The sequence below is a fragment of the Orycteropus afer genome, unplaced genomic scaffold, assembly GCF_000298275.1.
Source record: "Orycteropus afer afer isolate SDZICR_OR568_19922 unplaced genomic scaffold, OryAfe1.0 scaffold00145, whole genome shotgun sequence".
Lineage (NCBI taxonomy): Eukaryota > Metazoa > Chordata > Mammalia > Tubulidentata > Orycteropodidae > Orycteropus > Orycteropus afer.
The window spans coordinates 4,758,417-4,778,350 of record NW_006921732.1 but is presented as its reverse complement, the minus strand read 5'-3'; the positions used below and the strand labels follow the sequence as shown (position 1 = coordinate 4,778,350).

General features: G+C 41.9%; 1 protein-coding gene across 1 annotated transcript in view; it reads left to right on the top strand.

Annotated features, from left to right (window-relative positions):
• Positions 1–4,110: 4,110 nt before the first annotated feature.
• Positions 4,111–19,934, top strand: part of LOC103201249 (cytochrome c oxidase assembly factor 7) — a 30,125-nt gene continuing 14,301 nt past the window's right edge. Inside the window, exons 1-2 of the mRNA XM_007945904.1 lie at positions 4,111–4,216; positions 11,357–11,497. Of these exons, the coding sequence (XP_007944095.1) occupies positions 4,111–4,216; positions 11,357–11,497 (247 nt within the window). The remainder of the gene's footprint in view (positions 4,217–11,356; positions 11,498–19,934) is intronic.

Below are 19,934 nucleotides of genomic sequence, written 5' to 3'. Positions count from 1 at the left end.
ATATTTATTGTTTCTTATAACAATGTTGTTTGTTGTTGTTATGTGCCGTCGAGGCGGACCGGACTCATAACGACCCCTCCTTGGGTTTCCGAGGTGGTATCACTACGGAAGTAGATTGCCCCATTTTCCTTCTGAGGAGTGCTGGTGGGTTTGAACCGCCAGCCTTCTGGTTAGCAGTCAAGTGCCTTAGGCACTATGCTACCAGAGCTTCCAATAGCAACAAAAAATGGAACAAATATTTATGTAAGAATTTCTGTAGGACACGTTCTTGGAAGCTGAATTTCTGTGTCAAAAATTTAAGCACATTTTAAATGTTCCTTGTTATTACTGTTATACTGTCAAATTGATTCTCACTCATAGCAACTTTGTAGGACAGAGTGGAACTGCATACAAAGGATGTCATTTCTGTTATGTTAATAAATAGATGAAAAATCTTTGTCACATTGATTTCAATTTACCTTCCTTTAATCATCAGGAAAAGTCCCTGGGTGGTACAAATGGTTTGCCCTGGACTACTATGTGGTATGCATCCACCCAACAGCATCTTGGAGGAAAAGCCTGGTGATCTGCTTCTGTAAAGATTACAACCAACAAAACCCTAGGAGTTCTACTCTGTAACACATGGGGGTCACCAGGAGTCAGAACTGACTTGACAGCAATGAGTAATCATTAGGAGGAGTATTTCATTTGTTTATTAATCAATGTTTTTACTTTTTAATACTAAGCACCCAGAGAATGTTTGTTGAATGAATGAAAAACTATGCTGTGAAGAATAAATGAGATAATGTATATAGTGATAATGAGCTCTTGTGGCCTAGTGCCTAAGGCATTTGACTGCTAACCAGAAGGCTGGTGGTTCAAACCCACCAGCCACTCCTTGGAAGGAAGATTGGGCAATCTACTTCTGTAGTGAAACTGCCTCAGAAACCCAAGGTGGGGTCGTTAAGAGTTGGATCCGACTGGACAGCAGTGAATTTGGGTTTTGTTTTTGGTGTATCTAAAGTACTTAATCCATCATTAGTGCTCAATACAAATTCACTAAAAAACTCACTGCCATCGAGTGCCTTCCGACTCATACTGACCCCTTTAGGGATTTTGAGGCGGTAAATCTTCACCAAAGCAGATTGCCCAGCCTGCCTTTCACGGGAATGGCTAGTGGGTTTGAGCCGACAACCTTCTGGTTGTCTAATGCCTTAGGCACTATGCCACCAGAGCTCCTTCAATACAAATTAGTTGAATCTAAATCTGGAAGCAGGTGGTGAGAGCTATAATGTCCTTGATTTTTCCCTCCAGGATCACCCACGATGGTTGCTCTGAACTCGAGGATTCCAAGAGATCTGACTTTTTGGTCTTCTTTTTGTGTGATTTAGGGTAAAATACTTAACTCCTCTGACCTCAGTTTCTCAGCGTGAACAATATCTTCAAGTTACACCATGCCTATTATGCATAATTATTAGGAGAAAAACAGGTTAATTTACATTAACCATACAGTCATGTATTACTTGAGTAATTAAAACAAGTAAGTTTAAAAATTAAACGTGAACATTATAAGAATAGAGGGAAAATAAACCTATAGCGATATGGACTAAAAAAAGAACTTGGCTGCCTTTTTGGTGACCTTAAATTTCCTTTTAAAATATGTAACTTCATACTTGGTACAGCAACTCATCTTTTGTTTCAGCAATTCTCTAGCGCCCTCTACTGTCCAGTTGGTCTCATTTTAGTGCGGTTCTGCTTTTTGTGGCCAGTAGCCTAATGCCTAAAAGGCACTTGACTGCTAAACGGAAGGCTGGGGATTCAAACTCACCAACCACTCCTTGAAAGGAAAGTTGCGCAATCTACTACTGTAGTGATACTGCCTTGGAAACCTAAGGAGGGGTCGCTATGAGTCGTGTCCGACTCAACGACACATAACAGCAACCTGACTTGAGTTACCTTCTCAGAGAGCGGTGCTCTATTCCTGGTTGAATGAGGTGTGGGGAGAAAGAAAAGCAGAAAATGAGACTGGAATCAGATTGTGCAGGGCCTGGAAGGTCAGTCAAAATAGTGTGAGCTCCAACCCAAAGGTCCAGGCTTACAACTTGGGGCATGTATACTGAGGAGTTCCAAATGTGATGAGGGATGTAAGAAACCACAGGAAAATGTGGCATATTACTTGGAATGTGAATTTTACTGAAAAGGGGCAATCTTGTGTTATCCTGTGAAAGACATATGACATTGAATGTAAAATCGTATGAATTTAAAAAAACAAAACTAGATTTCCAAAGATATGTTCCAGCTTCAGCAAGCTGCTTCTCAATAAGGAAATTGTTGGGAGTAGTGATTGGGGGATAGTGTAGTGCCGGAGCTATGTGAGAAGTGTTGCTATAGGAGATTAGAAACTATAGACTGAGCTCCATCAAAGTCTCTACACTAGGTTTGGATGAGATTGAAAGATGAATAAGTCTTTGGAGAGCTTTCAGTCTAGTCTTTTTTGAACTGACAGTTTTGAACAGGAGAACAAAACAAAAAAAAATAGGTGAAATTCCTGTCCCTTACTCATATCCCTGACATGTTCCTCTTTTGTGTCATCCATTCTTTTATTTAAAGAAACACTTATTGCATACCAACTCCATCACTTACTGTATGACCTTAGACAAGTCACTTAACTTTTCTCTACTTCCATTTCCCCATCTGCAGAATGGAGATAATAATAACATCTACCTCCTAGTGGGGAGCCCTGGTAGCATAGTGCCTAAGGCACTTGACTGCTAACCAGAAGGCTGGTGGTTGAAATCCACCTGCCACTCCTCGGGGAAGGAAGATGGGGCAATCTACTTCCGTAGCGATACTACCTTGGAAACCCAAGGAGGGGTCACTATGAGTCGGGTCCGACTCGACGGCAAACAACAACAATAACCCCTTAGTGTCACTGTGAAAATTAGTTAATTTGTATTAAACTCTTATAATAGAGTCTGGCAAAAAGTTCAGTGCCGTTTAAGCATTACCTATGATACCATTATTTATTATCACTACTATTATACAACCTCTACTACAGTGTTCCACTCATCATCTCCCACAACCATTCTTTCCTTAGGGCTCCCATGCTGGGGGCACGGGTAGGTCTGGGAAGAATATAGAGATGAGTCAGAATTTCCATTGCACTTGTCTAGGCTTCTAATTATTGGTTTGTTTAACTATGCCTGGCACATAATAGGTGCCCAAAACTGTTTGCTGAACAAATGAATGAATGAATATACTTATACAAAACCGTAAGTTCTTTGAATGCAGGGATCATACTTCCTAGCTGTTGTATTCCTAGAACCAAACATCTAGTTACTAAAAAAAAAAAAAAAAAAATGCCTAGGAGTTGATTAGGATGACTCATAGTGACCTCTCCTTGGGTTTCTGAGGCAAGAAGATTGCCCAGTCTTCTTTCCAAGGAGGGAGTGGTAGGTTTGAACCGTCAGTGTTTTGGTTAGCATTTAAGTGCCTTAGGCACTATGCCACCAGAGCCCCTATGCACCTAGACAGGCAAACATTAGGCTTTTAGGGATTACCTAACTGATGAATGAATGGATGGATAAATGGATAAATGACTTCTCTGAGCAGCACCATACACTAAAGTCAAGTCAATGTTCACAGAACACACAGGCCAGACTCCTGCCTCAGGACCTTTTCACTAACTTATGTTTGCCTGCCAAATCCACCTGCCACTCCTCGGGGAAGGAAGATGGGGCAATCTACTTCCGTAGCGATACTACCTTGGAAACCCAAGGAGGGGTTGTATAATAGTAGTGATAATAAATAATGGTATCACAGGAAATCACTAAGGTCACAATGCGGGCACTTTTTAAATGTTGAAGAAACACTGTCACCGTCTTTAGTAATCGGGTTAGCAGAGGAAGTGGGTTAACCGCCAGACTTTTACAGCGCGAGGACTGATGGGAAGCTCAGGTTCCTATGCTCGATCTCCAGTAATCCCCGGGAAAGCGCAGACGTCGCGACAGGGCCTTCCTAAGGCCCGCCCTCCCGTCGGCTCACGTGACTGTGGGGCGCGTGTAGGGCAGGGCTGGGGCTGCGCGGCTTGGTAACCCTACTGGTAATCAGCCTACTGGGTAAACAGCAGCGATGGCCGGAGTAGTGGACTTCCAGGACGAAGAGCAGGTGAAGTCCTTTCTGGAGAACATGGAGGTGGAATGCAATTACCAGTGCTACCGCGAAAAGGACCCAAACGGTGAGCGCCGCCAGCGCGGCCTGGAGCCACAGGGGGACACGTGGGGGAAGGGGAGGAGCAGGGGGAGTGTCACGTGAGGCTACCTGGAGGACCGAATCTGGAACGGGCCACCGGATGGGCAGAACACTTAGGGGCTGGGTCTGTGGAATACTCACGTTCCTGTGGGGGCGGGGGAGGGGAAAGGAGGGGACTGTTGGATTCCAAGAGGACTTTCGAGGTATGCAGAAGGGTCAGTGTCCTGCTGTGACCTGGCCTGGAGGCGAGAAGAAAGAAAAAATGTACTTGGGGTATTTGGAGCAGGAGGGATGGAGCTACATCACTGAGCAGATAAAAATTCCTGTCCTCATTGAGCTTACATTATAGTGTGAGGAATCAGACAATAAATATAAGGAAATAAATGAAACTTTGTTGCAAAATGGTAAGTGCAGTGGGAAAAAGAACAGGGCTGAGAGGATCAGGGGTTTGTTGTTGTTGTTATGTGCCGTCGAGTCCGACCCGACTCATAGCGACCCCTCCTTGGGTTTCCGAGGCAGTATCACTACGGAAGTAGATTGCCCCATCTTCCTTCCGAGGAGTGGCTGGTGGGTTTGAACCGCCAGCCTTCTGGTTAGCAGTCAAGTGCCTTAGCCACTATGCTACCAGAGCTCCCGATCAGGGGTTTAGGAGTGCAATTTAAAATTCCATGGTTGGGGAATCACTGAGAAAGTAGCATTTGAACAAAGCTTGGAGAAGGTAAGAGAATGAACCATGCAGATGTTTGGCAGGCAAACATAAGTTAGTGAAAAGGTCCTGAGGCAGGAGTCTGGCCTGTGTGTTCTGTGAACATTGACTTGACTTTAGTGTATGGTGCTGCTCAGAGAAGGCCAGCCAGAGTTAGGGGCAGATTTAACTGCTAACCAGAAGGCTGGCGGTTCAAACCCACCAGCCACTCCTTGGAAGGAAGGTTGGGCAATCTACTTCTGTAGTGATGACTGCCTCGGAAACCCAAGGAAGGGTCGCTATGAGTCAGATCTGACTTGACAGCAGTGAGTAGTAGTAATAAGAAGGGTAAGCATGGGCTTACTTGTGTTTACCAATCTGTTGTGAACAATGAAACTGCTTACTACAGATTAGTAAGTACACAAGTAAGACTATGTTGGGTACTCCATCCATATCAGGGATTATAAATTTGAAGAGACTTTGATTCTGTGGGACAGTGCTTAAGAGAGAGACAGATAAGAACCATACCCAGAAGCAGAATCTTTGATGTGGTAAGACATGTGAAATTGTTAACTGCAGACTAGTAAATAAGCATAAGTAAACCTGTGCTTACTTTGCTTATTGGATAATCTGATACTGCCCAGAGCAGCCAGTATTTTAGGATGGTTTTCTTCCTTAAAAACAAAACAAAAAACCACCAAACTCACTGCTGTGGAGTTGGATCCGACTCATAGCGACCCCTCCTTGGGTTTCTGAGGCAGTATCACTACGGAAGTAGATTGCCCCATCTTCTTTCTGAGGAGTGGCTGGTGGGCTTGAACTGCCAGCCTTCTGGTTAGCAGTCAAATGCCCAGTTTTCTTCCTACTTTATTAGAATAACAATAATTATAAAAATAATGGTATTTGGCCCTACCTTTTAATAGCTTGTGGTCTAGTTTCCAGAATAAGAGGTAGCAATTTTCTGAAACTAACCAACTCACAGAGTGCTCTTCAGTATGATGGCTTAAAAAGGTGGTTCTTTGAGAGTTAGTCCATGTTCCTAGACCCAGCCCCTAATGTAGAAGCATTCAGAGGAGTCAGATACTGAGGAGTGGAGTGGTTGGGGAAGGTCTGGAGGGGCAGATAAGTGTTGGTTAAAGAGGAGATGGTGGGAGAAGGAAATGCTATCTTTTGGGACATTGAAGACAGGATGTAGTTTGAGTTAAGTTTGAAGAGGGACCCTGGAATCACAATATGCCAGGCCTTAAATGCCAGGGTAAGAAATTTAGGTTTATTCTGTAGGCCCTGGGGAGCCATACATGTTGTTGAAGGACAGTGTTGTTGTTGTTCCTAATAGTGTGCTGTGGAGAGCAGTGGAGGGAGGAAGGTGAAGATACAAGGAGGACTGGCTGAGGGCTGTTTAGAAGGAGCACCTGACAGGAAGCTGTAGTTACTATAGCTACTGATAGTTTGCTTGAAAGTCACCATAATTTCTCACTTCCGTAACTACAATAGCTTTCTAACTGGTCTGTGTTTCCAACCTCACTACCTTACAATCTGTTTTCTACTTGCAGACAGTAATGTTTTAATTTTATTATGTTAAATGTTTGTTAGATTTTTCAATAACACATTTCTTGTTACCAGAGTCAAAGTGTATTCTCACACACACTTAATTTCCTCCATACTCATCCAGACATACTTAAACATATGTACCTGCCTTTGAAAGATACAAACCAATACATCACTGCTCTGCCTAAAACACTCCAGTGGTTTCCCATCACACTTGGAATAAATCCTGACTCCTCCCTGTGTTCCTAGAGAACACCACTATATTATACCTTGTTTTTGTTGTTAGGTGCTATTGAGTCGATTCCAACTCATAGAGATCCTGTGTACAACAGAACGAAGTACTGCCTGGTCCTGTGCCATCTTCACAGTCGCTGCTTTGTTTGAGCCCATTGTTGTAGCTGTCTGTTAGTCCATCTTGTTGTTTCTCTTTTTCACTGATCCTCCATATTACCAAGCATGATGTCTTTCTCCAGGGACTGGTCCCTCGTGATGAAATGTTAAAAGTACATGAGATGAGGTTTTGCCATCCTCACTTCTAAGGAGCTGTATTTGGTCCAAGACACATTTGTTCATTCTTCTGGCAGTCCATAGTCCATTCAGCATTCTTCACCAACACCATAATTCACAAGCATCAATTCTTCTTCAGTCTCCCGTATTCATTGTCCAGCTTTCACATGCAGATGAGGTAATTGAAGATATTACAGTGTGGGTCAGGCACATCTTAGTCCTCAAAGTGACGTTTTTGTTTTTTAGCACTTTAAAAAGTTCTTTTGCAGTAGATTTGCCCAATGCAATACATTGTTTGATTTCTTGACTGCTGCTTCCATGGGTGTTGATTGTAGATCCAAGTAAAGTGAAATCGTACTGTATTTGTGCCAAATTTATCTCCTCTTTTGGGTCATTGTGTTTGGTGATTAAGTTTGTGTGTCAACTTGGCTGGGCCTGGTTGAGTGGCTGGGCAGCTGGTGCTAGTTATTCCCCATGATGAGACGGGCGGTGAACTCCATGGTGGGACGTAGGACAAGCAGCTGAGTAGCTGCTTTAGGGATGTGGTCTGCATCCTGTATGTACAAAACAACTTTGGGAATAGTCTCTAGTTTTTAGCATGCCTGAACCCTGCACGTACCTTTGTCATCGTTCAGCAGCCTCCCATGCTCTGCCAACCTTGGGACTTTCAATGGACTTGAATTAGTGGCCTACCATGTGGTTTGGTAACATTGGGACGGTGCCATTTTATTTGTCGACCTTGGGCTTGATAGCCTCAGCAGCCAGTAGCTGCCTGAGTGAAGAGCTGCCTCTAGCTTCAGTGGGCCAGGAGCAAGAGGCAGAGCTGAAGCCCAAGGTCAAGGGGCTTTCACCCAGCCCCTAGAGTTTGGCACTTTGAACTCGGACTTCTGGCCTCATGAACTCTCTGAGAATAAACTCCTGTTTGTTCAAGCCATCCCATTTGTGGTATATTCCTGTCAGAGTGGCACTGTTGTTGTTGTGTGCCGTTGAGTAGGCCTCGACTCATAGCAACCGCTCCTTGGGTTGCCTAGGCAGCATCACTACGGAAGTAGATTTCTCAACCTTCCTTCCGAGGAGTGGCTGGTGGGTTTGAACTGCCAGCCTTCTGGTTAGCAGTTAAGTGCCTTAGGCAGAGTGGCACTAAGTAACCAAAACATTGTGTTTACTGCTTCCTGTGCCTGGAACATCCTGCCCCCTCCCTGAGTCAGTGTTTTTAAAAAGCAAGAACTTTCTCTTCATTCAGATGTCAGCTCAGGCACCATGCCCTTGGTGAGGCCCTGATTACCCAATCTGTATTAGTCATTCCCCCAGCATGTACAGCAAAGTCATTATTTTGTTTTATTTCTTTCTCTTTATTTATTTATTTTTTTATGGTACTTGTTCTTTTTTCTTTTTTTAATTGTGATTTGGGTGAAATTTTGTAGAGCAAATTAATTTTGCATGCAACAATTCATATACATTTTGTTTCATGACATTGATTGCAATCCTCATAATGTAACAACTCTCTTCCTACTTTCTTCCTGTGGTTACCTTTACCCTGTAACCTTTTTCCCTATGCATTCCTGCTCTCTGAGCTATCTCCCTGTGCAAATACTACCCTTCTGATCTCCCATGGTTGATTGTTCTAAGGAGTGTACCTACTTGGTATAAATGTTCACCTTATATGCCTGTCTATTGTTTGGCTGGAAGCCATGGGAGTGAGTTCAATTCCAGGCCTGAAGGGTGACTAAGGGCCATAGTCTTGGGGGATTTCACCAGTCTCTATAGACCAGTAACGCTGGTCTTTTTTATGATTTTGAGTTTTGTTCTATATTTTTTTCCTACTCTATCTAGGATTTCCTATTTTGATCCCTTTCTGAGTGGTTGACAGTGGTAGCTGGGCACCATCTAGTTCTTCTGGTCTCGATCATGTAGGCTGAGGTTCTCATAGTCCACTAGTCCTTTGGACTAATTATTTCCATGTTGTTTCTTCATTCTTCTTTGTTTCAGATGAGGAAAGACCAATTGTTACATCTAGATGGCTGCTTGCAAACTTTTAAGACCCCAGTTACTGCTCACCAAAATAGGATGTAGAATGATGTTTTGTGTAATATAGTATGTCCGTTGAGTTTGATGTCCCCCATGACATGGTCCCAAGCCCACAGGCCCAACAGATTGCTCCCTCAGGGTGGTTGGCTGTGGCCAGGAAGTTATAACTTTGCTCCCTGTTAGCACTATTTATATGGACATTCTTACAGCAAATACAAATACATATGTAGAAATACCAGGAGCTCTGGTAGTGCAGTATCTAAGGCATCTGACTGCTAACCAGAAGGTTGTCGGTTCAAACCCACCAGCCACTCTGCAGAAGGAAGACAGGGCAGTCTACTTCTATGAAGATTTACTGCCTTGGAAACCCAGTGTTGTTGCTGTTGTTATGTGCCGTCGAGTCGGACCCGACTCATAGTGAACCCTCCTTGGGTTTCCAAGGCAGTATCACTACGGAAGTAGATTGCCCCATCTTCCTTCTGAGGAGTGGCTGGTGGGTTTGAACCGCCAGCCTTCTGGTTAGCAGTCAAGTGCCCTAGGCACTACACTACCAGAGCTCCCAAGCCAGTAGGGGTAGAAATAGCATCTGCCAAACTTATATATGGTCGTGGATATAGTCCCTTTCCACAGACATACCTGATCATTCAGCTTTCTACCCATGTATCGACCTGTAGATTAATGTTTGTTATTATGATAATCCAGTATTGTGTATGTAAAAGTGTTTATGTTTGTTGTCTGGACTTCTTGTGCACCTCTCTGTGTCTTCCTTTTCCTTAGTGTTACTGTGCTGGTCACTTGCTTTTGGTATATTGTCTTTTCCTTCAGCCAAATCAGTATGTATCTATTACCTAGCTAGCAATTTTGCCTCCCCTCTAATCCCTGGTAACCAACAAAGTAAGTTTCCTTCAATGTGTAACCTTTCCTTGACTTTTGTAGTAGTAGACTCATAATATTTGTCTTTCTTTGACTGACTTACTTCACTCAGCATAATGTCCTCCAAATTCATCCACATATGAGGTGTTTTGTGGAATTCTACATTATTCTTTATTGTTGCATAGTATTCCATTGTTGTATTTACCACAGTTGGGTTATCCTTTCATCTGTTGATGGTCACTTAGGTTGTTTCCATCTCTTTGCTATTGTGAATAGTTCTGCAGTGAATATGGATGTGTATATATCTTTTCATGCCCTGGCTCTTCTTTAGTGTATCTAGTAGTGGAATTGCTGGATCAAATGGTATTTCTATTTCCAACTTTTTAAGGAAGGAAGTGCTGTACTGTTTTCCAAAGTGGTTGTGCCATTTTACAGTCCCACAACAGAGATTGCACCACTCATCTGTCAGTTTGTCGTACTGTAGTGGCTTGTATGTTGCTATGGGGCTGGAAGCTGTGCCACCATTGCAAGTACCAGCAGGGTCGACTCTGGTGGACAGGTTTCAACAGAGCTTCCAGACTAAGACAGACTGGAAAGAAGGACAGGGCCATTGACTTCTGAGAAAAACTGACATTGAAAACCTCATGAACAGCATGAAACACTGTCTGATATATTACCGGAAAACTTTATGTATAGCAGTCATGGCTCAGGACTGGGCATTGTTTTGTTCTGTTGTACATAGGATTTCTGTGAGTTGGAGCTGACTCAATGTCACCTAGCAACAGAGATTGGAGAGTTCCAATCTCTCCACACTCTCACGAGCATTTGTTGTTTTCTGTCTTGAACTTTGCTATTAATGCTGGGGTGAAATGACATCTATCTCATTGTTTGGATTTGCATCTCTCCAATGGCTAGGAGCTTTGGTGTCATAGTGCCTAAGGCATTTGACTACTAACCAGAAGGTTGGCAGTTCAAACCCACCACCCACTCCATGGAAGGGAGGCTGGGCAATCTACTTCTGTAGGAGAATGCCGGGAGGAGGAGCCTGTTTCCAGCTTTTTTAGTAGCTGTTCCCTACTCTCTCGTGGGGTTCAGGTTCCCAGCCTGGCAGAGTCGTAAGGTACAGTCTTCTCAGGAGCCCCTTCTTGCTGCTAGAAAGACTAGCTTGGGGGCCTTTTTGGTTTTTCTTGTTTTATTGTTGAACTGCCGTAGGGGAAGTTCCAAAGTTTCAAGCCTGGAAGTTGGTAGGTCTTTTGGTCTGACAGGAGGCAAGCAGGACTGATGAGTGGTGAAACCCATGCTAGGGCCATCTCTCCAGTCCCTACATTGCTCAGTCTCTGGCTAAGAGGAGATGGTGCCATTTGTAGGAGTGGCTGAACACCATCTACATTCTTTGTGGTAAGATCAAATTGCCACTCCTAGGTCCTCCCTACCACCTAGCAGCAGCTCTAGAAATGAAGAACAGCTCTTGTCCTCTCTTCACAGGTTGCTATCGTCTGGTGGACTATTTGGAAGGGATCCAGAAGAATTTTGATGAGGCTGCCAAGGTGTTGAAGTTCAACTGTGAAGAGAACCAGCACAGTGAGAGTTGCTACAAACTGGGAGCTTATTATGTGACTGGGAAAGGTAAAGAGAGAATCCTGTTTTCTTTTGTCCTCGTTGTTGATGCTGCTGCTGGTATCACATCCTGGGCCTCATTCTGAGCCCTCTTCACAGGAGTCCTCACAGGAATTGGGGAAGCAGGCATACTGTAGGAAGATTTACAGACAACAGTTGAGCAGAGTGGTGTGGGAAGAGCACAGTCTTTCCAATTAGGCAGACCTGAGAGAATGCTCTTTGCAAGTGGTGGGACCTGTGAGCCAATCACTTTAACTCTGTGCCTTAGTTTTACCCTCTGTAAAATGGGAAAGTAGTACTTGCTTCCTAGGGTTGTTGATGAGGATTAAAAAGGATAATGTAGGTAAAGGTATTAGCACAAGTGCATGGCACAGAGTAGGGGTCAATAATTATTAACTCCTTTCCTTCTGTCTTTTTCTCCTCATGCCCTAATTGCAGCTATCACTGGAGTAGTATTTTAGTTATTTTTTGCTATGTAGCAAATTATCGCAAAAAATATTTGTTATACTTTCTCTGGGTCAAGAATTTGGAGCAGCTCAGCTGAGTGGTTGTAGACATCAACCAAGGCTGCAGTCATTTGAAGCCTTGACTAGGGCTGCAGGGTCCAATTCTGATAGCTTACTGACATGGCTATTAGCAAAGGCCTCGATTCTTTGCCACATGGATCCTCCATAGGCCTCCTTGAATGTCCTCATAATGTGTCAGCTGGCTTCCCCTAGAATGAGTGATCCAAGAGAAAGCAAGGTGGAATCTGCAGTGTCTTTTATGACCTACCCTTGAAACTCACACTTTTTTCATCTCTGTAGCATTCTGTTTATTAGAAGTAAGTCATTAAATTAGGCCTACGCTAAGGAGAAAGGAATTAAATTCCACCCCTTGAAGGGAGAAATACCAGAGAATTTATGGACCTATTTTAAAGCCCTCACAAGTAGAGAATATGACCTTTAATGCTGCTGCTGTTGTTGCTGTTGAGTTGATTCTGACTCATGGTGACCCCATTTGTATACAGTAGAATTGCTCTGTAGGGTTTTCAAGGCTCTGACCTTTCGGAAGCAGACTGCTGGGCCTGTTCTGTGAGGCACTCCTGGGTCGCCTCAAACCACCAGCCTTTCAGTTAGTGGTTGAATGCTTAGCTGTTGGCACCACCCAGGGGCTTCAGGGGGTTCATTGTCTTTAATAGACAGCTATTGTTTTCTTGTCACTAAATCATGAGTTTTTTGAGGATGATATGATTCATTCATCCCTTATTCCCAGTGTCCAGCAAAACCCTGGTTCAGAAAGGTACTTGGTGAAAGCTTGAGGAAGATGATGACTTATTAGTTATTAATCCTCTGGAGCTCTGTGGTCTATTTCTGCTTTCACATGAGACATGGGGTCTCCATTTTAAAGAAAAATTTAGCATCAATAGGAGTATCAGATTCCCTTGCTCAAGCAGAGGGTCAATTCTTGAACTAGTAATTCTCCTTCTAGCATCCTTTCCTGAGGAAATAACTGGAAATGCAGAAAGAGGTTACATACAAAGTTTCACCCCAGCAATATTTATCAAACTTTTGTTTTTATTATAGCTTAGAAGTCGTATCTGGTTATATAGAGTTCTATCATTAAAAAAAATTAACACCCTGTATCCCCATGGTAACAGCTTAGTTAAATTAATAGTGGCACTTCCATTAGATGGAATATTATACAGCTTATTAAAAAACTATTTCTAAAGAATTTTTGTTGGTAGGAGGAAAGCAGAGTGAATGAAGCCAAGTACAAAATTATATGTTGTATGAACTCAGCTATATAATACTATATGCAAAAAACAAAACATATTCCTAGCTATTGTCTATGGATCATTGTCTTGGTAGAGGTTTGGGTTCCTTTTGTCTGTGTTCCATATTTTATATTTTCTGCAAAGCTTTGACTTCCTTATATAATCAAAGAAAACAAAGGGTTTCTTAAATTACTTTCCCATCCCTTTTAGGCAAACTATATGATTGATAATTGTGCACTGAGTCTTAACTTTTTTCTTAAGTACAGGTATGTGTCGCTTAATGTCCATGGTATGTACTATGAAATAGGACATTACATGATTTGGATGTTGTGCAAGCACCTGTGTCCATGGGGTGCAGGGCTCCGAGCACACTGGCACAGGGGCTGCTGTGTGGCATGCAGCCCCAGTAGCTCCTGCTGTGAACGCCCCACAGGTGAGCACTTGGCAAGGTGCTACCCAGCTGTTACCACCTTTTCTGATGAGCCAGTTGCAGGGAATGTCAGCTTGCCAGTAAAAACCTGCCTGGGGAAGGGACTGTGCTGGCCAAGAGGGTTGAGGGCACCCAACCAGAGCTAGGGTCCCCAGGGTACATACCTTTCCAGGACCACACCAGACTAAACACCGAGACTGGACCTACCAAGTTGTGGGAACTGAAGGGGACCAGGGTTGGAAGTTTGGACCTGGGTCACCTTTGCTGCAGATGAGGTGGCTTTTGGGCTGCATGTAGCAGCCGGGCAGAAGTGGGGCTGTGACCTCAAGATGAAGGTCTAGCATCTTAGCACTCAGACACCTGGGAGCCCAGGCACACACACATATATGCCATCAGGCATTGCCCAAATGGACATTAAGTAACACATACCTGTACTGCTTTGCTGAGCAAACTTTAAGTGTCTGCTGTATACAGTGAAGCAGTGAATTAGAAGTAGACCATTACTGGGGAAGAATTATTTATACTAATACCTGTTACACCTGGGAGAACATCTTCAGAGAGACATGTAAAATACTGTGGGTGTTCAGTGCTAAGAGCAATCGTGGCATCAGCCAGGGGTGCTGTCATGGAAGAGGAGACATTGGAACTGATCCTTGAAGGACAGAGCAGATTGCCAGTAAAAATGTGCCTGGGGAAGGGACTATGCTGGCCAAGCGGGTTGAGGGTGTCCAACCAGAGTTTGGTGGAAATAGAAGTGAAATAGAATATGTCTCAGGCAGAAAGAAAGTAAGCAGGTGTGAAAGAACACAGAGTATTTAGAGAATAATACATAATCCTCTGTTCAGCTAGTATTCTTAAATAAGATAATTAAACCAGAATAGGCACAGAAGATGCTGTTTCTTAGCTGATCATTGCAACTCAGTCCCTTTTGGACTGTCGTTGGCAGACTTTGTTGTTAGCTGTTATTGAGTTGATTCCCCTTGTGTGCAGAGTAGAACTACTCCATGGGTTTTCAAACCTGTGACTTTTTGGAAGCAGATTGCTAGGCCTATCTCCCAAGGTACTGTTGTTGTTGTTGTTGTTGTTAGGTGCTGTCAAGTCAGCTCCGACTCACAGCAACCTTATGTACAACAGAATAAAACACTGCCCAGTCGTGTGCCATCCTCACAATCCTTGCTGTGCTTGAGCCCATCATTACAACCATTGTGTCAATCCATCTTGTTGATGGTCTTCCCTTTTCTCTGCCCTCCACTTTACCAAGCATGATACCCTTCTTCAGGAACTGGTCCCTTCTGACAACATGGCCAAAGTAGATTAGGTGAAGTCAGGCCATTCTCACTTCCAAGGAGCGTTATGGTTGTACTTCCTCCAGGAAAGATTTATTGTTCTGGCAATCCATGGCATTTCCAGTATTCTCCAATACCATAATTCAGAGGCATCAACTTTTCTTTGGTCTTTCTTATTCATTGTCTAGCTTTCACCTGCATATGAGGTGATTGAAAATACCAGGGCAGGAATGGTGGAATAGGCAGACAGCTACACAGACTCTCTTCAACACAGAAATGAGAAACCAGTTGAAACAGATATAGAAGATAATCCTGGGATCCTGAGCTATGAAGGGAAGGATAAAAAGAAGTGGATTAAATACCAACTAGTAGAAGAACCTGAATGAAAACAATGAATAAGGAGACAAACGGAGCTGCAGACTGCCGGCTGTCCTGGGCACAGCTAATTTGAATATTTACAAGTGGTGTTCTGATCTAGGCAGTAACCTGAGAATCGGCTCTACTTGCCATAGACTGCATGGGCAGCTGCACTGGTGGCTGATGATTGGAAAGGAAAACAGTAAGTAAGGAGACAAACTGAGCTGTGGACTGTCAGCTCTCCTAAGGGTGCAGCAATTTTGAATATTTGCAAGTGGCATTCCATTCTGGAGAGCAACCTAAAAATAGGCTCCACTTGCCAAGGACAGCATGAGCAACTGCAGTGGAGTCTGATGACTAGAAGAGTGCAGCATTCTCCTTGTTGCTCTTATACCCCACACCCTCTTGGTAAACAGAGGTGGGCCATCCCCTACCTCCACCCTCCTTCTGGACCAGTAGGAATTCCATCCCAGTCTCTGTGCCCCATTAAAGCCTGGGTGCTCTGTGCCACTCCCCTAATTTTGTTTTTGTTTGTTCTTATTCTTTTTTTTTTTTTTTTCCTGTTTCTTCTTCTTCTCCTCCTTTTTTTTCCTCTTCCATTTTCCTGGTTCTCTTTCTTTCTTTTTTTTCTTCTCGTCATTCTTCCTGTCCCTTGTTTTTCTTTATTATTTGTTTACTTTTGCTCTTTTATTTTTCCCACTCCCAGATATTATGGGTTTCTTTTTCCCTCTCTTTTTGTCTTTTTAAAAAATGTTTCTTCTCATTTATTGCCTTTCCTTTTTTGGCATTTGTTCTTGTTTGTTTTTGTAGTTTGTGTTTTTTGTTCTCTTGTTTTTATTTATTTTTTTATTATTATTTTTTTATTGTCTTGTGTAACTGAGTGGGAGACAGCAGCCATGTCATACAATCCAACCATACACATACTTCCTGCAGCTCCACCCAGTGAGTGAGGGCTATTACTTGCTGTTGTATCAACTGACCAATGATAGACAGTGGCCAATACCAGTCCAACTCACCTTCAACTGCTCTTCACTAACAGCTAACAGAATCTGTGTGCACACTCATTCTCTATCACACCTACCGGGAGACAGGTGCTGAGTGCCTAAGTGCTGCCAACTAGTGAATAGAAGAGCACAGTACTCTGCTCACTCAGGTGTATGAAAAAAAAAATCTTGGGTGAATCACACCAACATACAATCACCAATTAAATATAAATCAGTGACATCACAGTGCCTGGGAGCCAACTGACTATCCCAGTCCCCAAAAAGAAGTGAGATAAAGTAGTACAAACAAGGGACCAGGATACAGACTCAGAAAACTTCCCTGAAGAAGCAGTATTGGAATTCCCTGATAAGGAATTCAGTGTAATTATATACAGCTACTTTCAATGGATTGAGACACAAATCAAGGGAAACAGACAAAACTCTAGTATAATTTAGGAAAACAATACAAGAACAAACTGACAAAATAAAAAATTAGAAATGATACAAAAACAACAAATAGAAATTTAAAAGATTAATACTAAACTTTCAGAAATAGGTAACATTGAACAGGCAAAGGAGTAGAATCAAGTCAGTGGAAGATAGAATCAGTGAGTTTGAAGACAAATCCCTCAATACTACTTTGTTAAGAAATCAATCAGAAAAAAGATCAAAACAAAATGAAGAAAATCTAAGACTCATATGAGATACCATCAAGAGGAATAACCTATGTGTAATCAGAATTCCAGAACTGGAAGAAACAATTAAAACCACAGAGAAAATTGTTGAAGATTTGTTGGAAGAGAATTTCCCTAATATGATGAAAGACAAAAAGATATTGATTCAAGAAGTTCAATGAAAGAAAAAAACTTATAATCAAGAATTATATACCTAGCAAAATCATCCCTCAAATATGATGGTGAAATTAGGACATTCCAGATAAACAGAAATTAAGGTAATTTGAAACCACCGTTAGAAGAGATGCTAGAGGGATTCTTTTGGACAGAGAACCCACAACAGCAGACAACAACCGATGATTAATGCACACAATGACATAACCCAGAAATCAACCCAGTCATGTAAGTATCCAAAGTAAAATAAGCTTACAAGACTATAAGCAAGGAACCAGAGACATCAATTCATAAACGAGGACAACTACAAAACAAGAAGAGGGAGTGAATAGTGTAGGTACAGAACTTCCAGATGGTGAGGAAGTCAAGATAATCGCAAGATAGAACAGACTGTTCTGAAGTTGGCAAGAAAATAATAAATCACAGGGTAACCTCAAAGAAAAATAATAAACTTTGCATCAAAATAAAGAAGAGGACAGGTACAAATATTTAGCAAGTGGTAAAACAATACCAATGAAGAAAATGATAACATGATTCATAAACAAAATGGACTCAGCACAGAAAATTATATGGAACAAAGAAATCAGCAACACCACACACACACAAAAATAACAAAATGACAACCTTCATACATGTCAATAATTACACTGAATGTAATGGATTAAATGCACCACTCGAGAGATGAGTTGCACACTGGATAAGAAACATGACCCATCAATATGCTGTCTAAAGAGATTCACCTTAGACACAAAGACAAAAATAGACTAAAAATCAAAGGTTAGAAAAAGATAAGCAAATGCAATCAAAAAAGAGTAGGAGTGGCAATATTAATTTCTGATAAAATATACTTTAAGAAAAAAGCCACCATAAGAGACAAGGAAAAGACATTATATAGCAATTAAAGGATCAATTGAACAAAAGGAAAGAGCCCCAAAATGCATAAATCAGACTGTAACAGAATTGAAAAGACAAACAGAGGACTCCACAGTAGTAGCAGCAGACTTTAGTATATCAATTTCAATAAAATATAGAACAACTAGAAAGACACTTAACAAAGACGCAGAAGAACTAAACAATACAATTAATCAATTTGACCTTATAGACATCTTCAGATACACAACACTGCCACAATATGCATTCTTTTCCAGTGCACATGGAACATTCTTTGGGATTGACAAATATGTTAGGCAATGGAGAAAGTCTCCATAAATTTAAAAACATTGAAATATGGCAAAGTGTCTTCTCAGATCACAGTGCTATAAGATTAGAAATCAACAATAGGAAGATAACAGAAAGAGCAAATACATGGAAACTAAATAACCCCCTCCTTAAAAACTACTAGATAATAAAAAAGAATTAATTAAATTAAAAAATTCGTTGAATCAAATGAGAATGAAGACACAACATACCAAAATCTTTGTGACACAGCAAAAACAGTGATCAGAGAGCAATTTGTAGCAATAGATACACACATCAAAAAAGAAGAAAGAGCCAAAATCAACACCTAAACCCAGTATCTCCAACAGTTAGAAAAAGAGCAGCAAAAAAAAAAGCCTCCAGTCACCAGAAGAAAAGAAATAGTAAAGATTTGAGCAGAAATAAATGAAACAGAAAATAGACAGTAGAAAAAATCAACAAGACTAGAAGTTGGTTCTTTGAAAAGGTTAATAAAGCTGACAGACCACTGGCAAACTTAAAGGAGAAAATACAAATAATATGAATAAGAAATGAAATGGGTGACATCACAACAGAACTGTGTTAGACTGGTTTCTCTAGAGAAATAAAACCAGTAAAGCTTATATATTTAGAGAGAGAAATTTATCTTAGGAAAATGGCTCACACACTTATAGAAGCTGGCAAGTCCAAAGTTCTTGGATCAGACATCAAGCTGGAGGCTTTTCCCGACTCTTGCAGCTGCAGGGGCTGAGGAGCTCGAGGTTGTCAGGCAGTATATTGGCTGTTGACTCCAACGAAAGATGAATCCAAGATCTTCAGGTCAAATGGTGGATTGTTGGCTCATGGACAGTTGTAGGCAACACAACAGAATCCCGATCCACAGAAGAATGTCTCTTTTCCCAGGACGTCTATAAATATACTAGAAGCAGGCCACACCCCTAGGGAAACTCCCTTTCCATGGATTGGCTGCTCAAAACATATTCATCTGATTCCATCATGGGAATAACCACATCACAACTGCTTAAACCACACAGAATTGTGGTCCAGCCAAGTTGACACACAACTCCAACTATCACAAGAACCAACCAAAATAAAAAAGGATATCCGGACACTATGAGGAACTATAGTTCAACAAATTTGAAAACCTAGAAGAAATGGACAGATTTTTAGAAACACACTACTTACCTAAACTAACACAGACTGAGGTAGAAAATTTGAACAGACCCATAACAAAAGAAGAAATTGAACATAAGATAAAATTATGAACAAAAAAATGTCCTGGACCAGACAGTTTCACTGGAGAGTTCTACCAAACATTGAGCGAAGAGCTGACACCAATCCTACTGAAACTATTCCAGAACATAGGGAAGGATGGAATACTCCCAAATTCATCTTATGAAACAAACATAACCCTGATACCAAAAACAGGCAAAAACCAAACTCACTAACATCAAGTTGATTCCAACTCATAGCAACCCCCTTTGGGTTTCCAAGGTTGTAAATCTTTACGGAAGTAGATTGCCCCATCTTCCTTCCATGGAGCAGCTGTTGGCAAAGACACCACTAAAAAGGAAAACTGTAGACCAACATCCCTCATGAATATCGATGCA